Below are 19,342 nucleotides of genomic sequence, written 5' to 3' on the forward strand. Positions count from 1 at the left end.
ACATATTGGAATGGGAATGGGACGTAGGATTAAAATGTGTGGCCACAGGGAGATCCTGCTTCCTCTGGCGGACAGAGTGTAGGTGTTCAGTGAAGCAGTCTCCCAATCTGCGTTGGGTCTCACCAATATATAGAAGGCCACACTGGGAGCACCGAATACAGTATATCACACCAGCAGACTCACAGGTGAAGAGTCATCTCACCTGGAAGGACTGTCTGGGGCCCTGAATGGTGGTGAGGGAGGAAGTGTAAGGGCAGGTGTAGAACTTGTTCCGCTTACCAAGGTAAGTGCCAGGAGGGAGATCAGTGGGAAGGGATAGGGGTGATGAATGGACAAAGGAGTCGTGTAGGGAGCGATCCCTGTGGAAAGCAGAAAGTGGCGGGGGTAGGGAAAAATGTGCTTGATGCTGGGGTCTCATTGTAGATGGCGGAAGTTATGGAGAATTATATGTTGGACATGGAGGCTGGTGGGGTGGTAGATGAGGACAAGAGGACCCCTATCCCTAGTGGGGTGGCGGGAGGATGGGGTGAGAGCAGGTGTGCGTGAAATGAGAGAAATGCATTTGAGGGTCGAGTCGATGGTGGAGAAAGGGAAGCCCCTTTCTTTAAAAAAGGAAGACATCTCCTTCGTCCTGGAATGGAAAGCCTCATTCTGAGAGCAGATGCGGTGGAGATGGAGAAATTGAGAGAAGGGGATGACGCTTTTACAAGTAACAGTGTGGGAAGAGGAATAGTCCAGGTAGCTTTGAGAGACGTGGGCTTATAGTAGACATCAGTAGACCCAAACTCTCTGTCCACTTTATCGTTGTCTCTCATAATCTTGCAAACCTCTATCAGATTCTGCCACCCCTCAGCCTCCAACGCTCCAGAGAAAACAACCCAAGTTTATGTGGCCTCTCCTGCTTGCATGTTCCCTCGAAACCAGGCAGCATCCTGGCAAACTTCTTCTACACCCTCTCCAAAGCCTCAACTTCCTTCCAACGGTGGGGCAACCAGAACTGTATGCAGTACTTCAGTGTGGTCTAACCTGACTTTTATAAAAGTTGCAACATAACCTCCTGACTTTCGAACTCAATGCCTCAAATATTAAAAGCAAGCATTCCTTAAACTTTGTTAACCATCTTATTGACCTGTGTAGCCACTTTCAAGGAGTATGAACTTGGAACGCAAGATTTCTCTGCTCAACAACACTGTAAAAGACCTTGCTGTTAAAGGTGTACTGTCTCTTTTCATTTGCCCTCCCGGGGTGTAACACCTCACATTTATCTGGATTAGACTCCATTCTGCCATTTCTCAGTCCACATCTGCAGCTGATCAATGTTGTGCTGTATTCTTTGCTAGTCTTCTACACTGCCAACAACTGCACCATTCTTGGTATCATTCACAAATTTACAAACCCACCCGTCCGCATTTTGATCCAGATCATTTATATACATTACAGACAGCAGAAGTCCCAGCACAGATACCTACGGAACTCCACTAATTACAGACCTCCAGCTCGAACAAGTCCCCTAAACCATTACCCTCTGTCTTCTATTCACAAGCCAGTTCTGAATCCAACAGCAAATTTGCTACGGATCCCATGTATGTTAATCTTCTGGATTAGCCTCCCACGGGGGACTTTGTCAAATGCCCTCCTAAAATCCATGTAGACAACAACCACTGCCCCACCCTCATCAATCTGTCTTGTCACCTTGTCAAAAAACTCTATCAAGTTGGTAAGGCACAACCTACCACGCTTAAAGCCATGCTGACTCGCCCCAATTAGGCCATGGGTTTCCAAATGCTCAGATATCCTATCCTTATGATTTTTATTGGGCAATTTCCCTTCAGTTGAAGTGAGATTTACTGGTCCATAGTTCCCACAATTCTGCCTTTTTCCCTTCTTAAATTGAGGTACAACATTAGCCACTTGCCAGTCTTCAGGGACCTCACCTGTGGCGAGAGAGGACACAAAGATGCTGGTCAAGGGCCCAGCAAGCTCACCTCTTGCATCCTTCAATAACCTGGAGTAAATTATATCTGGCCCTGAGGACTTATCCATCTTAATCCTGATCAGGAGGCCCAACACTTCTTTCTCCTTGACCTCTAAATGCCCGAATGTATTTATATACTCAGCACTGATCTCCTGGTCCTCCATATCCTTTTCCTTGGTGAATACTGAACCAAAGTACTCACTTGGCACCTCACTCACATTCTCTGCATTCAAGCAACTGTCCCCTCTTCCCATTCTTGAGTGGTCCCACCCTCTTCTAAGTTATCATCTTCCTCTCGGTGTCTGTATAAAATGCCTTGAGATTCACCTTAATCCCACTTGCCAAGGACTTTTCATGGCCCTTGCTGGCTTTCCTCATTCCCTTTACTTCCTTTCTCGTTTCTTTACACTCCTCATGTGCTTCCTTTGATCCAAACATCTGAAACTTTACATACTTCTTTTCCTTCTTGACTAAATTCATCACCTCTCTGGTTCTCTTATATTTCCATCCCCACCCTTCCTTCTAACAGGTACATACCTTTCCTGTCCTCTGTGCAATTGCTCTTTAAACACCCTCCATTCTTTAAGGGAGGAAGGCAAAATAAAGGAAATTATAGGCGAGTTATCCAAAACTCAGTGGTTGGGAAGTGTTGAAGTCTCTTTCTTTAGGATGAGGTTTGGGGTATTTGGAGACGAATGATAACATTTGTCAAAGTCAGCGTCGTTTCTGCAATGGGAAATCTGGCCTGACAAATCTGTTAGAGTTCTTCAAGGAACTAACAAGCAGGCTGGACAAAGGAGAGGCAGTGAATGGTATTTACTTGGATTTTGAAAAGTTATTTGATAAGGAGCAACACATGAGGCTGCTTTACAAGATAAAATTGAATGGCGTTACAGGAGAGATATTGGCATGGGTAGAGGAATGACTGACAGGTAGGAGGCAGCAAGTGGGAATAAAAAGGCCCTTCTCTGGTTGGTTGCCATTGACTAGTGATGTTCCTCAGCATTGAGACCGCTACATTTCACATTGTTTGGTTATGATTCAGATAATGGAATTAATGGCTCTGTAGCAAAGTTTGTGGATGATACAAAGATAGGTGGAGGGGTAGGTAGTTCTAAGGAAGCAATGCATTTGCAGTAGGACTTAGATAAATTGGAAGAATGGGCAAAATGTGGCAGATGGAATACAATCTTGGGAAATACATGGTAATGCATTTTGGTAAATGAAACTATAGTGCAGACTACAATCTAAATGGGGAGAAGGTTCAAACAACAGAGGTGCAAGGGGACTTAGGAGTCCTCGTGTAAGACTCTCAGAAGTTTAATTTACAGGTTGAGTCTGTGGTGAAGAAGGCAAATGCAATATTAGCATTTATTTCATGGGAATAAAATATAAAGGCAAGGAGATATTGCTGAGGCTTTAAAAGACACTAATCAGGCAGCACTTGTAGTATTGTCAACAGTTTTGGGCCCCTTATCTCAGAAAGGGTGTGTTTTCATTGGAGAGAGTCACGAGGATAATTCCAGAAATGAAGGGGTTAACATATGAGGAGAGTTTGGCAGTGTTGGGCCTGTACTCGCTGGAACTTAGCAGAATGCAGACAGATCTCATTGAAACCTAGTGAATGTTGAAAGGACGAGATAGGGTGGATGTAGAGAGGATGATTCCTATGGTGGGAGTATGCAGAACAAGAGTGCACAGTCTCAAAATTGAGGGGGATCTTTCAGAACAGAGGTAAGGAGGATTTTTTTTTAGCCTGAGAGTAGTGAATTTGTGTGTTGGCGTGTGGCCAAATGGTGAAGGCATCTGTCTAGTGATCTGAAGATCACTGGTTTGAACCTCAGCTAAGGCAGTGTGTTGTGTCCTTGAGCAAGGCACTTAACCACACATTGCTCTGCAACGACACTGGTGCCAATCTGTATTGGCCCGAGTCCCTTCCTTTGGACATCAGTGGCGTGGAGAGGGGAGACTTGCAGCATGGGCAACTGCCGGTCCTTGATACAACCTTGCCCAGGCCAAATCCATGGTTTCACGAGACTACAGATGCCTAAAGTGAATCTGTGGAATGGTCTGTCACAGACTGCAGTGGAGGCCAATTCTGTGGGCATATTTAAGGCACGTTGATATTTTCCTGATCAGTCAGGGCATCTAAGGATAGGGTGAGAAGGCAGGTTTATGGGGTTGAGTGGAATCCAGGATCAGCCATGATGGAATGGCAGTACAGCCTTGATGGGCGGAATGGCCTAATACTGCTCCTGTCTCACGGTCTTATGTCTGATGTGGACTTGGCAGAGAAAAGGTGTTCCCAATTAACGCTTCTTCGTTCTTGCCTAATGCCCTTGTAAATTGCCCTGTGTCAATTTAAATCTTTTCCACAAGGACCATACCTATTCTTTCGATAACTATCCTGAAAGTTAACAAGTTGTGGTCATGATTCCCGAACTGTTCACCCACTGAAAGGTTAATCACCTGGCCAGGGTCATTCCCCAAAACCAGGAACAGTATGGCCAACCGCCATAAAAAACTCAGAAACCTATTGACCATTGAAAGGCCCAGATGGGGTTGATGCAGAGAGGATGTCTGCGAGAGTGTCGGGATGTAAGTATACACAGGCCATTCCCACCGGAGGCTGTTTGTGGAGGGAAGACAGAGAAGGGAAACGTCAGAGAAAATGTCACAGTAGACACAGTGAACCAGACCTCCCACCTACCTGTTTCTATCCCTGCAGCCATTGATTAAAAGGTCTGCTGGTCCTTCCACCTGTCTTTTATCTGGTTAGAGAAACATGCCGACCGCCTGTCTCTATTGGTTGGAGGTCTGCATGTTGCCACCCTCGCTTTTTATCTCCATCGGTTTGCCTGCAGATCCGACACACAGCTTGCCTCACCATTGGTGACGTTTGTTTAAAATCGTGGCAGGGGCTGAATGGCACGAAAATTTTTCAGAAAGGTCCATTTGGTTCATAAAATTAAAGTGGATGTTTCAGCAAAGCTGTAAAATTGTGAAAAGGACAAGACTTGTGATTGAACACAGAAAACTTTGGGAACAAAAGCGCAGCAGCTTTACGCCTGCACTGAACGGCGATGTTTACCGTTCGTTGCCGTTTAAATTATCAACATTACATCCTTGATTTTATATTCTAGTCCGCTACATCACATTTGCCTTCCTCACCACCGACTGCAAATTAACCTTTCGAGTATCCTGCACGAGGACTCGCAAAACACTTTGCGTCTCAGTGTTTCATATTTTCTGTCTATTTTGAAAATAGTCAACCCTTTCATTTCTTCTGCCAAAGAGCATGACCATACACTTCCCGAATTGTATTCCATCTGCCTCTTCTTTGCCCATTCTTCTAATCTGCCTATCTTTCTGTAGCCTCTCTACTTCCTCAAAATGACCTGCCTCTCGACCTGTCTTCATATCGTCTGCAAACTTTGCAACGAAGCCATCAAGTCCAACATCCAAATCGTTGACATATAATGTAAAAAGAATCATTCCGAACAAAGACCTCTGTGGAACACCACTAGTCACCTGCAGCCAACCATAAAAGTCTCCCTTTATTCCCACTCTTTGCCTCCAACCAATCAGTCACTGCTTTAAACATCCTGGAAATTTTCCTGTCGTACCATGGGCTCGTAGCTTGTTAAGCAGCCTCATGTGTGGCAGCTTGTTGAAGGCTTTCTGAAAATCCAAGCACACAACATCAACTGATTCTCCTTTGTCTATCTTGCTTTTTATTTCTACAATGAATTCCAACATATTTGTCATGAAAGATTTTCCTTTGAGAAAACCATGCTGACTTCTGCCTATCTTACCATGTGCCTTCAAGTACCCCAAAACCACAACTTAACAATCAATTCCAACATCTTCTCAACCACTTAAGTCAGACTAACTGGCCTATACGTTCCTTCCTTCTGTCTCTCTCCCTTCTTGAAGAGCAGAATGGCATTTGTAATTTCCCAGAATTCCGGAACTATTCCAGAATCTAGGGATTCTTGAAAAATCACAGATAATGCCTCTACAATCTCCAAAGCTACCTCCTTCTGAACCCTCGTGTGTACACCATCAGGTCCAGGTGATTTATCTACCTTCAGACCTTTCTATTTCTCAAAAATCTTCTCCGTAGTAATGGCAGCTTCACACACGTCATGACCCCAATGCCCGGATGTTCTATCAGACTGCTCATGTCTTCCCCAGCGAAGACTGATGCAAAATATTTATTCAGTTCCTCCTGCATTTCCTTGTCCCCTATTACTACCTTTCCAGCATTGATTTCCACTCTTGCCTCTCTTCTACACTTTATGTATCTGAAGCGACTTTTGGTGTTTCTTTAATATTATTGAGTAGCTTACTTTAGCATTTCATCTGATTCTCCTTATTGACTTTTTTAGTTGCCTTCTGTTGATTTTAAATGCTTACCAATCCTCCAAATTCCCACCAATTCCAGCTCAATTATATGCCCTCTCTTTGGCTGTTATGTTGCCTTTGAGTTCCCTTGATACCATAATTGTGTCATCTTGCCTTTTGAACACTTCTTCCTCTTCAAATCCCCGTCTGAATCCTCAGGCAACAGCAATAAGGCATTACTGAGGGTTATTTCCCTCTTGGAAAAAGACTTCAAGGGTCAGCGTAAAGGAGGCTTATCCCTTCCTTTGGAACTGGCGGCTGGATTCAATAAGCTTGGCTGCAAGTTCCCCAGACTGTTCAGGTATTTGCTTTGTCCTGTCCTGATCGAGAGGACATGACTAGATAGTGTTTGGACTCACAGAGTCCTATTGACTGGAAATGGCTTGTTTGTCCTTGAGGGCAGGACTTGGTCTCTAGGAGGTCTCAGGTTACCTCACACTGAAGGCTGCCCTCTAATTAGTTCTTGGTCACAGGAGTGTTTGTGTCTCGGAATACCATGGTGCAAATAAAACCTCTTACGATGAATGGACCAAGCAATGATTCTGCCCTTTCTCCAGTCCACGGATGGGTTATACTGGGACAGCCCAGGGTACCTGAGGATCAGTGATATGAGTGAAGAGTCAATAATGTGGAAGCTAGTGTCTTCCACATGACCCCTATCCTCATCTGCAAATCCACAGTCTGTTGCTGGATCTGCCCGGAACCTAGTGGGCGACCGTCCAAGACAGTTGCGGGCATGTGTTGGCTCAACTCTCACAGCGATATGTGGAACCGATGGGTGGTTCTTAAATCCAGAAAATAACCCACTGTCCCAGAGTCCAGGCAGCTCTCACCTGCCTTAAGTTTTTACCCCGGGTGAACTCTGCCTTCAGCATGAACCCAGAGTCAGTTGTATTGGGAGTAGTGACTGCAAACGTCACAGTCCTCCTGATACTGGATGATCTTAGCAGTCTCGACGGTTGCAGCCTGGGACACTCGGCTCACCAGTGACATACTCCCCCACAGTAAAAGCAGCGACTCTGACGCCGGGACCTTTCATCAGCGGAGAGCCCAGCACAACCGACCTGCATGAGTTCGACTGGATCTTGAGCAGCGACGGGCTGGCTATGGTCCGATGTTGTGGGGTGGAACTGTGTTGCATGGGGACTGGGCTCAAACTGGCTCACTTTGATTTCCTGAAGTGGTCCCACTTTCGCTCTGCCAGACGATTGTTGAGACGGACGGACTGGTCACTCAAAGCCTCGAAGATCTCAGCTGGCTCTCCCAAGACGAGGCATTCTTTAGTTCTTCTGTGGTGGTAGAGCATGGCCATGGCCTCTCCATTCCAACCACTCTTCTGGGACAAGGTCCAAAATTCGATTGTGTTGTCGGCCGTGGACCATCCCCCTGTCGAATCTTCATCAGGCGGTCTGAGTCTCAGCTGGCTCCAGTGAGGTGATTAAACACCTTCCTCATGGCAGCCATGAATTCCTCTGAATCCGAGCAGATCTCAGACCGATGTTCCCAATGCGCAGTGGCCAAGGCCAAGACTTTTCCAGTCCTGGAGAGAAAATGAAGGTCACCTTTCCTCGCTCTGAAAGGAACTGGGACAGCTGTAGTTCAAACACGAGTGAGCATTGGCTGAGGAAGCCACGGTAAGAACCCAAGTCACTGTCGAATCTCTGCAGGGTTGGGAGACCTGCTGGCTCCACAGAAGCACCAACTGGCTCTCCCGAGTGACCTTGGCTTCCTCCCTGAGAAAGTTGATGAACAGGTACCAGGAGTCGTTAATCTCCAGACCTTGTCTGGAAATCCTTTCACTGTGGCTCACCACAGTGGACGAAAGACTTTGATATTGCACTGGGTCCATGTTGGCTCAATCGTACTGAGGTGAGAGTCCTTGATAAGGATGGTTTGGACCTAATTGCCGGGGTAAATGAAGCAAGGTTCTAGTCAGGGTATCAAATTAGAGCTGAGCACAATACTAATGCTGGATGATAGCACAAAGCAGCTTACGATTGAGCGCTGAACTTCTGTTCAGCTGTTCCTTCAATACTCAATTCTTGGCACACAAACATGATTATCAATTAGCAGGACCGTCCTGATCCCTTCAAGGGGCCGTGCCAGCTATCCATACTCCCGGAATCTGGTGCAGTTGGGAGTGTCTCATAACAAAGACTTCTGGCTGTTCATGCTCGCCATTGAGAATGCCATGGACACAATCTGTGATATCCCTGATCCTGACAGCAGGGATGCAGCATACCATCTGTGTGTCAGTATCGCACCCACAGAACCTCATCCTGATCCTCTGTCTGAGGAATCTCCTATCATCACTGCATTCCTCTTCGCCTCTCTCCTCTTCTGAGCCACATCACCAGACTCAGTGCCAGAGACCCAGTCACTCTGACTCCCCTTCAATAGTATATAAAGTTATAGATTTATTATTGAGGGGAACAGCCACAGGTGTTCTCTGCACTTCTTGTACATTTGCCCTCCTTCTCCTGACAGTCACCCAGACACCTGTCTCCTGCAACCTTGGGGTGATCTCCTCCCTGTAGCCCCTGTCTATCACCTCCTCATATCTGCCACTTCTTCGACCATTCTTCTGATATTTCTTAGTATTTCTGTAGCCTCTCTGCTTCCTCAACTCTGCCTTCCCCTCCACCTCTCTTTGTATCATCTGCAAACATGGACATAAAAGCCATCAATTCCGTTATCCAAATTATTGACAATTGACATGAAAAGAAGCAGTTGCAACACAGACCCTTGTGGAGCACCACTATTCACTGGCAGCTAACCAGAAAAGACCCTCTTTTCTTTGCCTCCTGCCAATCAGCCAGTGTTCCATCCATGCCAGTATCTTTCCTGGAATACCATGGCTTCTAACACACATAAAATGCTGAAGGAGCTCAGCAGGCCTGGCAGCATCTGTGAAAAAGAGTCAATCATCAATGTTTCAGTCTGATGAAGGCTCTTGGCCCAAAACATTGTTTGTTTACTCTTTTCCATAGTTACCGCCTGGCGTCATCCCACCTTTAGAATATTTCTTCTTTGGGATGCATCTATCTTGCGCCTTCTGATTTGCACTCAGAATCACCAGCCATTGCAGCCCTGCCATCATCCCTGCTAGTGTCCCCTTCCAATCAATTTTGGCCTGCTCCTCTCAGTGTCTTCTGCCCTATCCACAACTCCACCAGCCTTGGAATCATGCACAAATTTACCAACCAACCCATCTACACTTTCATCCAGATCATTTATATACATTACAAACAACGATAGTCCCAGTACAGACACCTGTGGAACTCCACTAATCACAGCCCTCCAGGTTGAACATGTCCCTTCAACCACTAGCCACTCTCTTTTATGTGTAAGCCAGTTCTGAATCCAAAAAGATGATTAGACAATAGACAACAGGTGCAGGAGTAGGCCATTCAGCCCTTCGAGCCAGCATCACCATTCACTGTGATCATGGCTGATCATCCACAATCAGTACCCTTTTCCTGCCTTCTCCCCATATCCCTTCACTCCACTATCTTTAAGAGCTCTATCTAACTCTTTTTTGAAAGAATCCAGAGAATTGGCCTCCACTGTCTTCTGAGGCAGAGCATTCCACAGAACCACAGCCCTCTGTGTGAAGAAGTTTTTCCTCAACATTCTAAATTGTCTACCCCTTATTCTTAAACTGTGGCCTCTGGCTCTGGACTCCCCCAACATGGGGAACATGTTTCCTGCCTCTAGCGTGTCCAATCCCTTAATAATCTTACATGTTTCAATCAGATCCCCCCTCATCCTTCTAAATTCCAGTGTATACAACCCCAGTCGCTCCAGTCTTTCAACATATGACAGTACTGCCAACCCAGGAATTAACCTCGTGAACCTACGCTGCACTCCCTCAATAGCTAGAATGTCCTTCCTCAAATTTGGAGAGGAAAACTGCACACAGTACTCCAGGTGTGGTCTCACCAGGGCCCTGTACAACTGCAGAAGGACCTCCTTGCTCCTATACTCAATTCCCCTTGTTATGAAGGCCAGCATGCCGTTAGCTTTCTTCACTGCCTGCTGTACCTGCACGCTTACTTTCAGTGACTGATGAACAAGGACTTCCCCTTTTCCTAACTTGACACCATTCAGATAGTAATCTGCCTTCCTGTTCTTGCCACCAAAGTGGATAACCTCACATTTGTCCACATTAAACTGCACTGCCATGCATCTGCCCACTCACCCAAGCTGTCCAAGTCACCCTGCATTCTCATAACACCCTCCTCACATTTCACACTGCCAGCCAGCTTTGTGTCATCTGCAAATTTGCTAATGTTACTTTTAATCCTTTCATCTAAATCATTAATGTATATTGTAAATAGCTGCGGTCCCAGCACCGAGCCTTGCGGTACCCCACTTGTCACTGCCTGACATTCTGAAAAAGACCTATTAATCTCTGCTCTTTGTTTCCTGTCTGCCAACCAATTTTCTATCCATGTCAGTACCCTATCCCCAATACCATTTGCTCTAATTTTGCACATTAACCTCCTATGTGGGACCTTATCAAAGGCTTTCTGAAAGTCCAGGTACACTACATCCACTGGCTTTCCCATATCCATTTTCATAGTCACGTTCTCAAGCATGATTTCCTCTTCATAAATCTATGCTGACTCGGACCTATCCTGCCACTGCTATCCAAATATGTCACTATTACATCTTTTATAATTGATTCCAGTATCTTCCCCACCACTGATGTCAGACTAACTGGTCTACAATTGCTTGTTTTCTCTCTCTCTCCTTTTTTAAAAGGTGGGATAACATTAGCTACCCTCCAATCTGTAAGAACTGATCCTGGATCTATAGAACATTGGAAAATAATTACCAATGCGTCCACGATTTCGAGAGCCACCTCCTTAAGTACCCTGGGATGCAGACCATCAGGCCCTGGGGATTTATCAACCTTCAGTCCGATCAGTTTACTCAACACCATTTTGTGCCTGATATGAATTTCCCTCGGTTCCTCTGTTACCCTAGGTCCTCTGGCCACTATTACATCTGGGAGATTGTTCGTAACTTCCCTAGTGAAGACAGATCCAAACCACCTGTTCAGCTCGTCTGCCATTTCCTTGTTCCTCATAATAATTTCCCCGTTTCTGCCTTCAAGGGCTCAACTTTGGTCTTAACTATTTTTTCCCTCTTCACATACCTAAAGAAGCTATGACTATCCTCCTTTATATTTTTGGCTAGCTTACCTTCGTATCTCATCTTTTCCCCCCATATTGCCTTTTTAGTTATCTTCTGTTGCTCCTTAAAAGTCTCCCAATCCTCTGGCTTCCCACTCATCCTTGCTATGTTATACTTCCTCTCTTTTATTTTTATAATTTGCCACGTATCCCATGCATCTTAATCTTCTGGATTAGCCTCCCATGGGGGACTTCGTCAAATGCCTTGTTAAAATCCATGTGGACGGTATCCACTGCCTTGCCTTCATCAATCTGGCTTGGCAGCTTGTCAAAAAACCCAATTAAGTTGGTAAGGCACAACTTGTGCCACAGAAACTCATGCTAGCTCTCCCTTCTTAGGCCTTGGGTTTCCAAATACTCAGATAATCTATCTCCAAGATTTTTCTTTAGCAATTTCCCTTCAACTTACGTGAGACTCACCAGTCTATAGTTCACAGGATTTTGCCTTGTTCCCTTCTTAAGCAGAGGTACAACATTAGACTCAATGGATTTCAGCGAGGCATTTGATAAAGTACCCCACGCAAGGCTTATTGAGAAAGTAAGGTGGCATGGGATCCAAGGGGACCTTGCTTTGTGGATCTAGAACTGGCTTGCCCACAGAAGGCAGAGAATTGTTTAGACAGGTCATATTCTGTATGGAGGTTGGTGACCAGTGGTGTGCCTCATCTGGGACCTCATCTCTTCGTGATTTTTATAAATGACTTGGATGAGGGATGGGTTAGTAAATTTGCTGATGACACAAAGGTTGGGGGTGTTGTGGATAGTGTGGAGGGCTGTCAGAGTTTACAGCAGGACATCAATATGATGTAAAACTGGGCTGAGAAGTGGCAGTTGGAGTTAAACCCCGGTAAGTGTGAGCTGGTTTATTTTGGTAGGTCAAGTATCATGGCAGAATATAGTATTAATAGTAAGACTCTTGGCAGTGTGGAGGATCAGAGGGATCTTGGGCTCCATGTCCACAGGACACTCAAAGCTGCGACACAGGTTGACAGTGTGGTTAAGAAGGCATATGGTACATTGGCCTTCATCATCTGTGGGATTGAGTTCAAGAGCTGAGAGATAATGTTGCAGCTGTATAGGACCGTGCTCAGACCCCACAGAGTACTGTGCTCAGTTCTGGTCACCTCACTAGAGGAAGGATGTGGAAAATATAGAAAGAGTGCAGAGGTAATTTACAAGGATGTTGCCTGGATTGGGGAGCATGCCTTACGAGAATAGGTTGAGCAAATTTAGCCTTTTCTCCTTGGAGTGACGAAGGATGAGAGGTGACCTGATAGAGGTGTACAAGATGATGAGAGGCATTAATTGTGTGGATAGTCAGAGGCTTTTCCCCAGAACTGAAATGGTTAACAAGAGAGGGCACAGTTTTAAGGTCAGAGGAGATGTCAGGGGTAAGTTTTTACACAGAGAGTGGTGAGTGTGTGGAATAGGCTGCCGACGATGGAGGTGAAGGCGGATATAATAAGGTCTTTTAAGAGGCTGCTGGATAGGTCCATGGATCTTAGAAAAATAGAGGGCTCTGGGTAACCTACGTAATTTCTAAAGTAAGAACATGTTCGGCACAGTATTGTGGGCCACAGGGCCTGTATTGTGCTGTAAGTTTTCTAAGTTTCTATGTAACATTAGTCCTGAGGACTTATCCATCTTAATCCTTTTTTGGAGGCCCAACACTTCCTCTGCCTTTACCTCTAAATTCCCTAATTTATTTATACACTCAGCACTGTTCTTCTGGTCCTCCACATCTTTTCCCTTTGTAAATACTGAAGCAAAGAACTTATTAAGTTCCTCACTCACATTCTCTGCATCCAAGCAAATGTTCCCCCCTTTATCATTGAGTTGTCCCACCATCTCCCGAGTTATCCTCTTGGTCTTGATGTATGTATAAAACGCCTTGGGATTCTCCTTAATCCAACTTATCAAGGACTTTTCATGGCCTCTCCTGGCTTTCCTAATTCCCTAATTCCCTTTAGTTCCTTTCTGGATTCTTTATACCCCTCATGTGCTTTGTTTGATTCAACCTTCTGAAGCCTTACAAACTTTATCTTTTTTTCTTGACTAAATTCATCACTTCTCTGGACATGCAGGGTTCCCTTATCTTTCCATGCCCATCCTTCCTTCTGACAGGAACATACCTTTCCTGCATTCTGCGCAATTGCTCTTTAAACACACTCCACATGTCTGATGTGGACTTGCCAGAGAAAAGGTGTTTCCAATTAACTCTTCTTAGTTCCTGCTGAATGCCCTTGTTCCCTTACTGTTCACCCACTGAAAGGTCAGTCACCTGGCCAGGCTCATTCCCCAACACCTGTAACAGAATGGCCCCCTCCTTTCATTGGACTGTGCACATACTGATTTAAGAAACCTTCCTGGACGCACATACACTACGATAGTCCCAGTTGATATTAGGGAAGTTGAAACCCTCCATGACGACAACAAAAATATTATTTTTATACTTTTGGTGAACCTAATTACATATCCATTCCTCAATGTCCTGGTGGCTTTTAAGGGGTCTGTAGTACAATCCCATTAGTGTGATTGCACCCTCCTTAAAGAACCTGGTACATTAATCACCCATTCCTGCCCCTCTCTTGACCAGGTTTCTGAAATGTCTATAAGATTGTAGTTCCGCAAACTGATCCATGCTCTAATTTCATCTTGGCTAAAGGATGGCTGCCATTGGGAGCTGAACGTCCAAGGATATATGGTGTATCGGAAAGATAGGTTAGTAGGCAGAAAGGATGGTGTGGCCCTGTTCATAAGAAATAATATTAAGTCATTAGAAAGGGGTGACATAGAATCAGAAGGTGTAGAGTCTCTACGGGTTGAGTTAAGGAATGGCAAGGGTAAAAGGAACCCAGTGGCAGTTGTAGACAGGCCTCCAAACAGCAGCCAGGATGTGGATTAAAAATTACAGCAGGAGAAAGAAAAGACATATGCAGTATATTGGACAAGTAGGTGCAGTGAAAATGACGACTGAGAAGGTGCTCAGGAAGCTGAATGGTCTCAGGTTGGATAAATCTCCTGGACCTGATGGAATGTACCCTCGGGTTCTGAAGGAAGTAGCCTTTCAATACCTTTCCTGACATCTAACTTCTGGTCAGGTCCTTCCCCTACTGACCTGGGGCTCTGGCTCTCAGCCCCTGCAAGACGAGCTTAAACTCTCCCAAGTAGCATCAGCAAAGCCAGGATATTGGTTCCACTCCAGTTCAATCAACGTGCATATTGAAATTCACGATGACTATCTTAACATTGCACTTTTGACATGCACTTTCTGTCCTCGGTTGTAATTTGTAGACTACATCTTTGCTATACTGTTTGCAGGTCTGTATATAACTCCCATCAGGGTGTTTCACTCTTCCAGATTCTGAGCTCTACCCAGAACGATTCTACACCTTCCGATCCTGTGTCACCTCTTTCTAATGATTTCATTTAATTTTTTACCAACACAGCCACACCACGCCTTCTGCCTACCTCCCTGTCCTTTCGATACAATGTGTATCCTTGGACATTAAGCTCACAGCTATAATCTTTCAGCCATGATTCAGTGATGCCCAGAAAGTCAATATGTAGCTGGGCTTCAAGTTCATCGAGTTTATTCCATACCCTGCGTGCATTCAAATATAACACCTTCAGTCCTGTATTCATCACATTTTAAATTTGCGTCCTCTTTTACATTGCAACTCATCCTGTTAACTGTAATTTTACCTGATCATCAGCTTCTTCTTAGTAGCAGTCTCACTACACACTGCTCCTGTTTGTAAACATAACGATTTGATCCTCATCCCTATCACTTCATTTCCCATCCCCCTGCCAGATTTGTTTAATCTCTTCTGAACAGCTCCAGCAAACCTGTCTGCAAGGATATTTGTCCCCTGTGGATTCAGGTGTAACCTGTCCCTTTTGTACAGGTCATAACTTCTGCTTATCAAGGCCCAGAGGCTCGGAGTAAAGAGGAAAGGTGTAAAGTCCCAGGGGTTGTGAAGGCCTCAGACTGCGTTGTCTGTTGATTGTGCTGTCGTTGGGATTGCAGTGTCAGAGAATGCAATGTGAGATAAGGAAGCTGAAAGTTTGTGTTTCATGGGATGTCTCTGTTAGTCAATTAGTTACCTTGACAACGGTGACTAAGGTGCTGTAGAGGAAACTGATGATGAACAGAATGACAAAGGCAACAACTGTAAGCACATTGTCATCTCCATCCACGTGTCCCTGTTCTTCCTTCCCCTCCTCTCCTGTCATGTCTGTGCAGGTTTCTGAAAGAATAGAGAAAGTGAGAAGGTTAGTTTCTTGTCGTTGTTTCTTGAAGATCAACATGGCAATAAAGTTGAGTAAACTTGATGACTTGTTTCTTCACAGCATGTCATTTGTAACCTGTGAGCCCCTGGACAGAACTAAATGAACTAGTTTCTCTGAATCAACTATGTTCGCTCTGCTAAAAATATTGACCAGATCTTCACTTAGTGTTCATTAACCATCATCCCAACTTGTAATTTGCTCTGGGGAGTGCATGTATGTTCAGCAGTCCCTCCAAGACAGTTTGTCCAAAGACCTGGAGTTGGTTCCTGCCTATTCATTTCATCGATTATTATCTCTGTAGTTAAAGCTTTCCAGATGCTGACAGGTCTGCCAGCCTTGTGTGAGTGGCAAAAATTAGTCATCTGTGTTTCTACCCAATATCTAAACCATGAATAAATCTAGTGAATAGTGTCATCACTGAACACATTGCTGCAGGTCAGAGGACATCACTGTCGACATATTGTCCCTTCTTTCTGTAACTCTCCACTTTCTGAATGAGTTCACCAATTGTCTTCACACAGTTGATGAAATACCTTTCCCTGTCTATTAAACTTTGAAATTGTGGACCAATCCAAAATTTTCTATCATTTGCACAGTGGAAACGATAGTACACATTTACCAAAATCTACTTGAATGTCTGTCTGTCTGTCTGTACAATGAAGGACAGAACCAACCAGGCAACACTTCCAGCCCCTCAGGTTTAAGTCACACAATTGTATCCCAAAACATACCGGCACGGAACACTGGCAGCCAAATGCTTTCCATACCTTTTTATTGAACTTTGATTACACAAACACAGGCTGACTTTTAACCTGTCAAGTAGTCTACACAAGTTTCCAACAGGATCAGACCTGACACAAGGAAGTTTTAACAAAATCTGCAGGATCTCAGAAATGTTGGTAATTTATTTTGATGTACTTAGTCATGGAATATATATTTCCATTTTGAGCCAATGAGAAAGGACTTGCAGGTAACCTTGCTTGTTTCAGAGATGTAAACCACACTGTTGGAGGATCAACCATCAGTTGAAGGTTGACAACTGGAGTTGTTGGCCACTCTGTCCATGGGAATCTCTGCTGCAGAGAACCCAGTGACCCAACTTCTTTCTGTCTCATCTGGTGGGGAAGGGTAACTTCAGAGGGTTCATATTGGGAATGGACTTTTTCATTTGCATGATGTTTTCCTGGAATATTCTGTTCTTACACCATCGAGGCCAATGTTTACACCACTAGTGATCTCTCCACATCTAAAATGTAAAAGTTTTTACTTTTGGAAATGAAAGATAAATTGTGGAAAGTGTTCAGTGGGTTAGAGAACACTTGTGAACAGAGAAAGGGATAACACTGAGATAGCATCACAAGTGTACTCTGTACCATTGCTTCAGCACTAGTTCTGTGCCTGGCTGAGTACTGTGCATCTCTCTGGTTTACTGGAACTCAACAACTGTCTGATGTCCAGTTACATTCCACAATGCCTGCTCCAGTGGAACTCAGTTCCTCCAGTTCTGCTGACAGATAGACTTGCTTCATGTCTCTGAGACGTTGGTGTGGAAACATTGACCCTGCAGTCATTATTTCATCATTCCCTCACTGACAAGGCCGGCATTCCTTACTCTGCTCCAGCAGGTCCGTCAGAGAGCAATGAAGAGTTTGATGTGAGACTGATGGATACGGGTAAACAGGGTAGGAAGGCCAGGGTCCTTCACCAAAGAACATCAGTGAAATAATTTGTAATCTAAAGCTACAATCTTTCACAGTCACCTCTGGTTGTGTGTTCACGCCATTGTCCTGAGGCTTGGGAACAGACTGTAGGTCAGTGATCCTGGTACTAGTACTGAGTGGATGCTACACTCTTGCACATCTGTCTGAGATGCGACAGAGGGGCCCAGATGGGTATTTACTGATGGACAGACAGACCTTGTGTTGGTAGTTTAGAAGAGAGTTAAGTTTTGAAAGCATCGGATGAACTCTGCTTCTTTCCCACTCTCTGCCTCTGCATTATTAATCCACTCACACAACTACAACAATGCCAGACTTGCCGTTACCTATTGACCTTGCTTGTCCCTGGGTTGTGACTGTGGCAGAGGATGTCAACAGTGGAGTGAATCTCAGAATCATACCTTGAATGTTTTTCACATCCTGCCTGACACTGGTGTTGGAGGGGGGATGAGACACTGTGCATCTGAAAACTGAGCCTTCCTTCCACTCCTCTGTGCTCACGGTCAGGACGTAGCTGGCAATGAAAGTCCCTGCCTGTTCCAGAGCAGTTGGTCTCACACTGGTGTTGGAAGAGATCAGAGAGTCCCCTTTCTCCCAGGTGACGGTTATTTGGTCCGGGTAGAATCCAGAAGCAACACACTCGAGGGTGACCGTGTTCCCACTCTTGGTCTCTCCCTCTGGCGGTGGCAGCAGTCTGACTTTGGGACCTTTTGTCTCCAGTGGAACTGATGGGCAAACAATGGAAATGTCAAACATTTTTACTGAGGTAACCAACGTTGTCCATTTTAATCGCTGACCTCTTGCCCACCTTTGGTACTTTTTGTCCGTGCTGATACTGGTGAGGTTGCAGAAGGTTGTTGGGCAGAGCAAGTGTACTCCACCCCACTGGTCCACTCCTCCACACTGGTCTGGAGTTGGCTGATCACTGTGTCTTGGGTTCCTTCCTCTCTCAGTTTTTTGGTGACATTTGCTTTGATTTTCTCCCTCTCATTCACCCTCCAGTGGATTTGGACCTGGCTCAGATCAGCACCCACAATCATACACACCAGAGTAGCGGTCTGGTTGATCCACATCTCTTCAATGGAGGGATTTTGGATAAAGACAGACAACTCTGTAGATTAGAAATAGAAATTTACAAACTGGACAATATCTGCCGTCAGCTGGCTTGACAACTTCAGCTCAGACTTATCCTGTGCAGAATTGTACAACGGAATGAAATCAGGTTTGTTTACAGAGTGGGTTGCTCATCTCTGCTTACAACCTCTGACTGAGAAAACAAAATCAAACATCAAGGAGCTTATTTCCTCGGGACCCAGTTGGGTCACAGCTTGAACTGTGGGACATTTGCCCAGCTACATGACATTTAGCTGCTAGAATGCCAATAAAATGTGCTATCGGAGCTGTGAATTGCAATGAGAAATGCAGTTTCTGATCAAAGACAGCATTTCCTGCAATCTTCTTGTCTCAGTGCAGGTGAGAGTCTGTAGATCCATTTGTGACATTGACCTGAATCAATGAGCTGCCTCATATCTGTTCAGACTGATCCTGGGATTCCTCCAGATTGAAAATTCTGATACTGACTTTCGAATCCCTCATGAAAAATCTCTCTTTTCATCTCTGTAACTTGCCTGCCCCAGTCAATGATCTCACTTTGTTCCATAGACATGGCTTTGTGTCCCATCATCCACATCATTAGTAATATCAGTGAATAGTTGCAGGGCCGACAAAGATCATTGCAGGACACTGCT

At 45.0% G+C, this 19,342-nt stretch overlaps 1 protein-coding gene and 1 gene segment (V, D, J or C); both read right to left on the reverse strand.

The window, feature by feature from the left end:
• LOC140203544 (uncharacterized) overlaps positions 1 to 19,342 on the reverse strand; it is a 281,956-nt gene that overhangs the window by 240,762 nt on the left and 21,852 nt on the right. The window lies entirely within an intron of this gene.
• LOC140203896 (immunoglobulin heavy constant gamma 2-like) overlaps positions 1 to 19,342 on the reverse strand; it is a 35,029-nt gene that overhangs the window by 6,686 nt on the left and 9,001 nt on the right. Inside the window, 3 exon segments of the C gene segment in view lie at positions 15,691 to 15,833; positions 17,996 to 18,319; positions 18,403 to 18,705. Coding sequence covers positions 15,691 to 15,833; positions 17,996 to 18,319; positions 18,403 to 18,705 — 770 coding nt within the window.

Source organism: Mobula birostris, chromosome 10 (genome assembly GCF_030028105.1).
Source record: "Mobula birostris isolate sMobBir1 chromosome 10, sMobBir1.hap1, whole genome shotgun sequence".
In the NCBI taxonomy this organism is placed as follows: Eukaryota; Metazoa; Chordata; class Chondrichthyes; order Myliobatiformes; family Myliobatidae; genus Mobula; species Mobula birostris.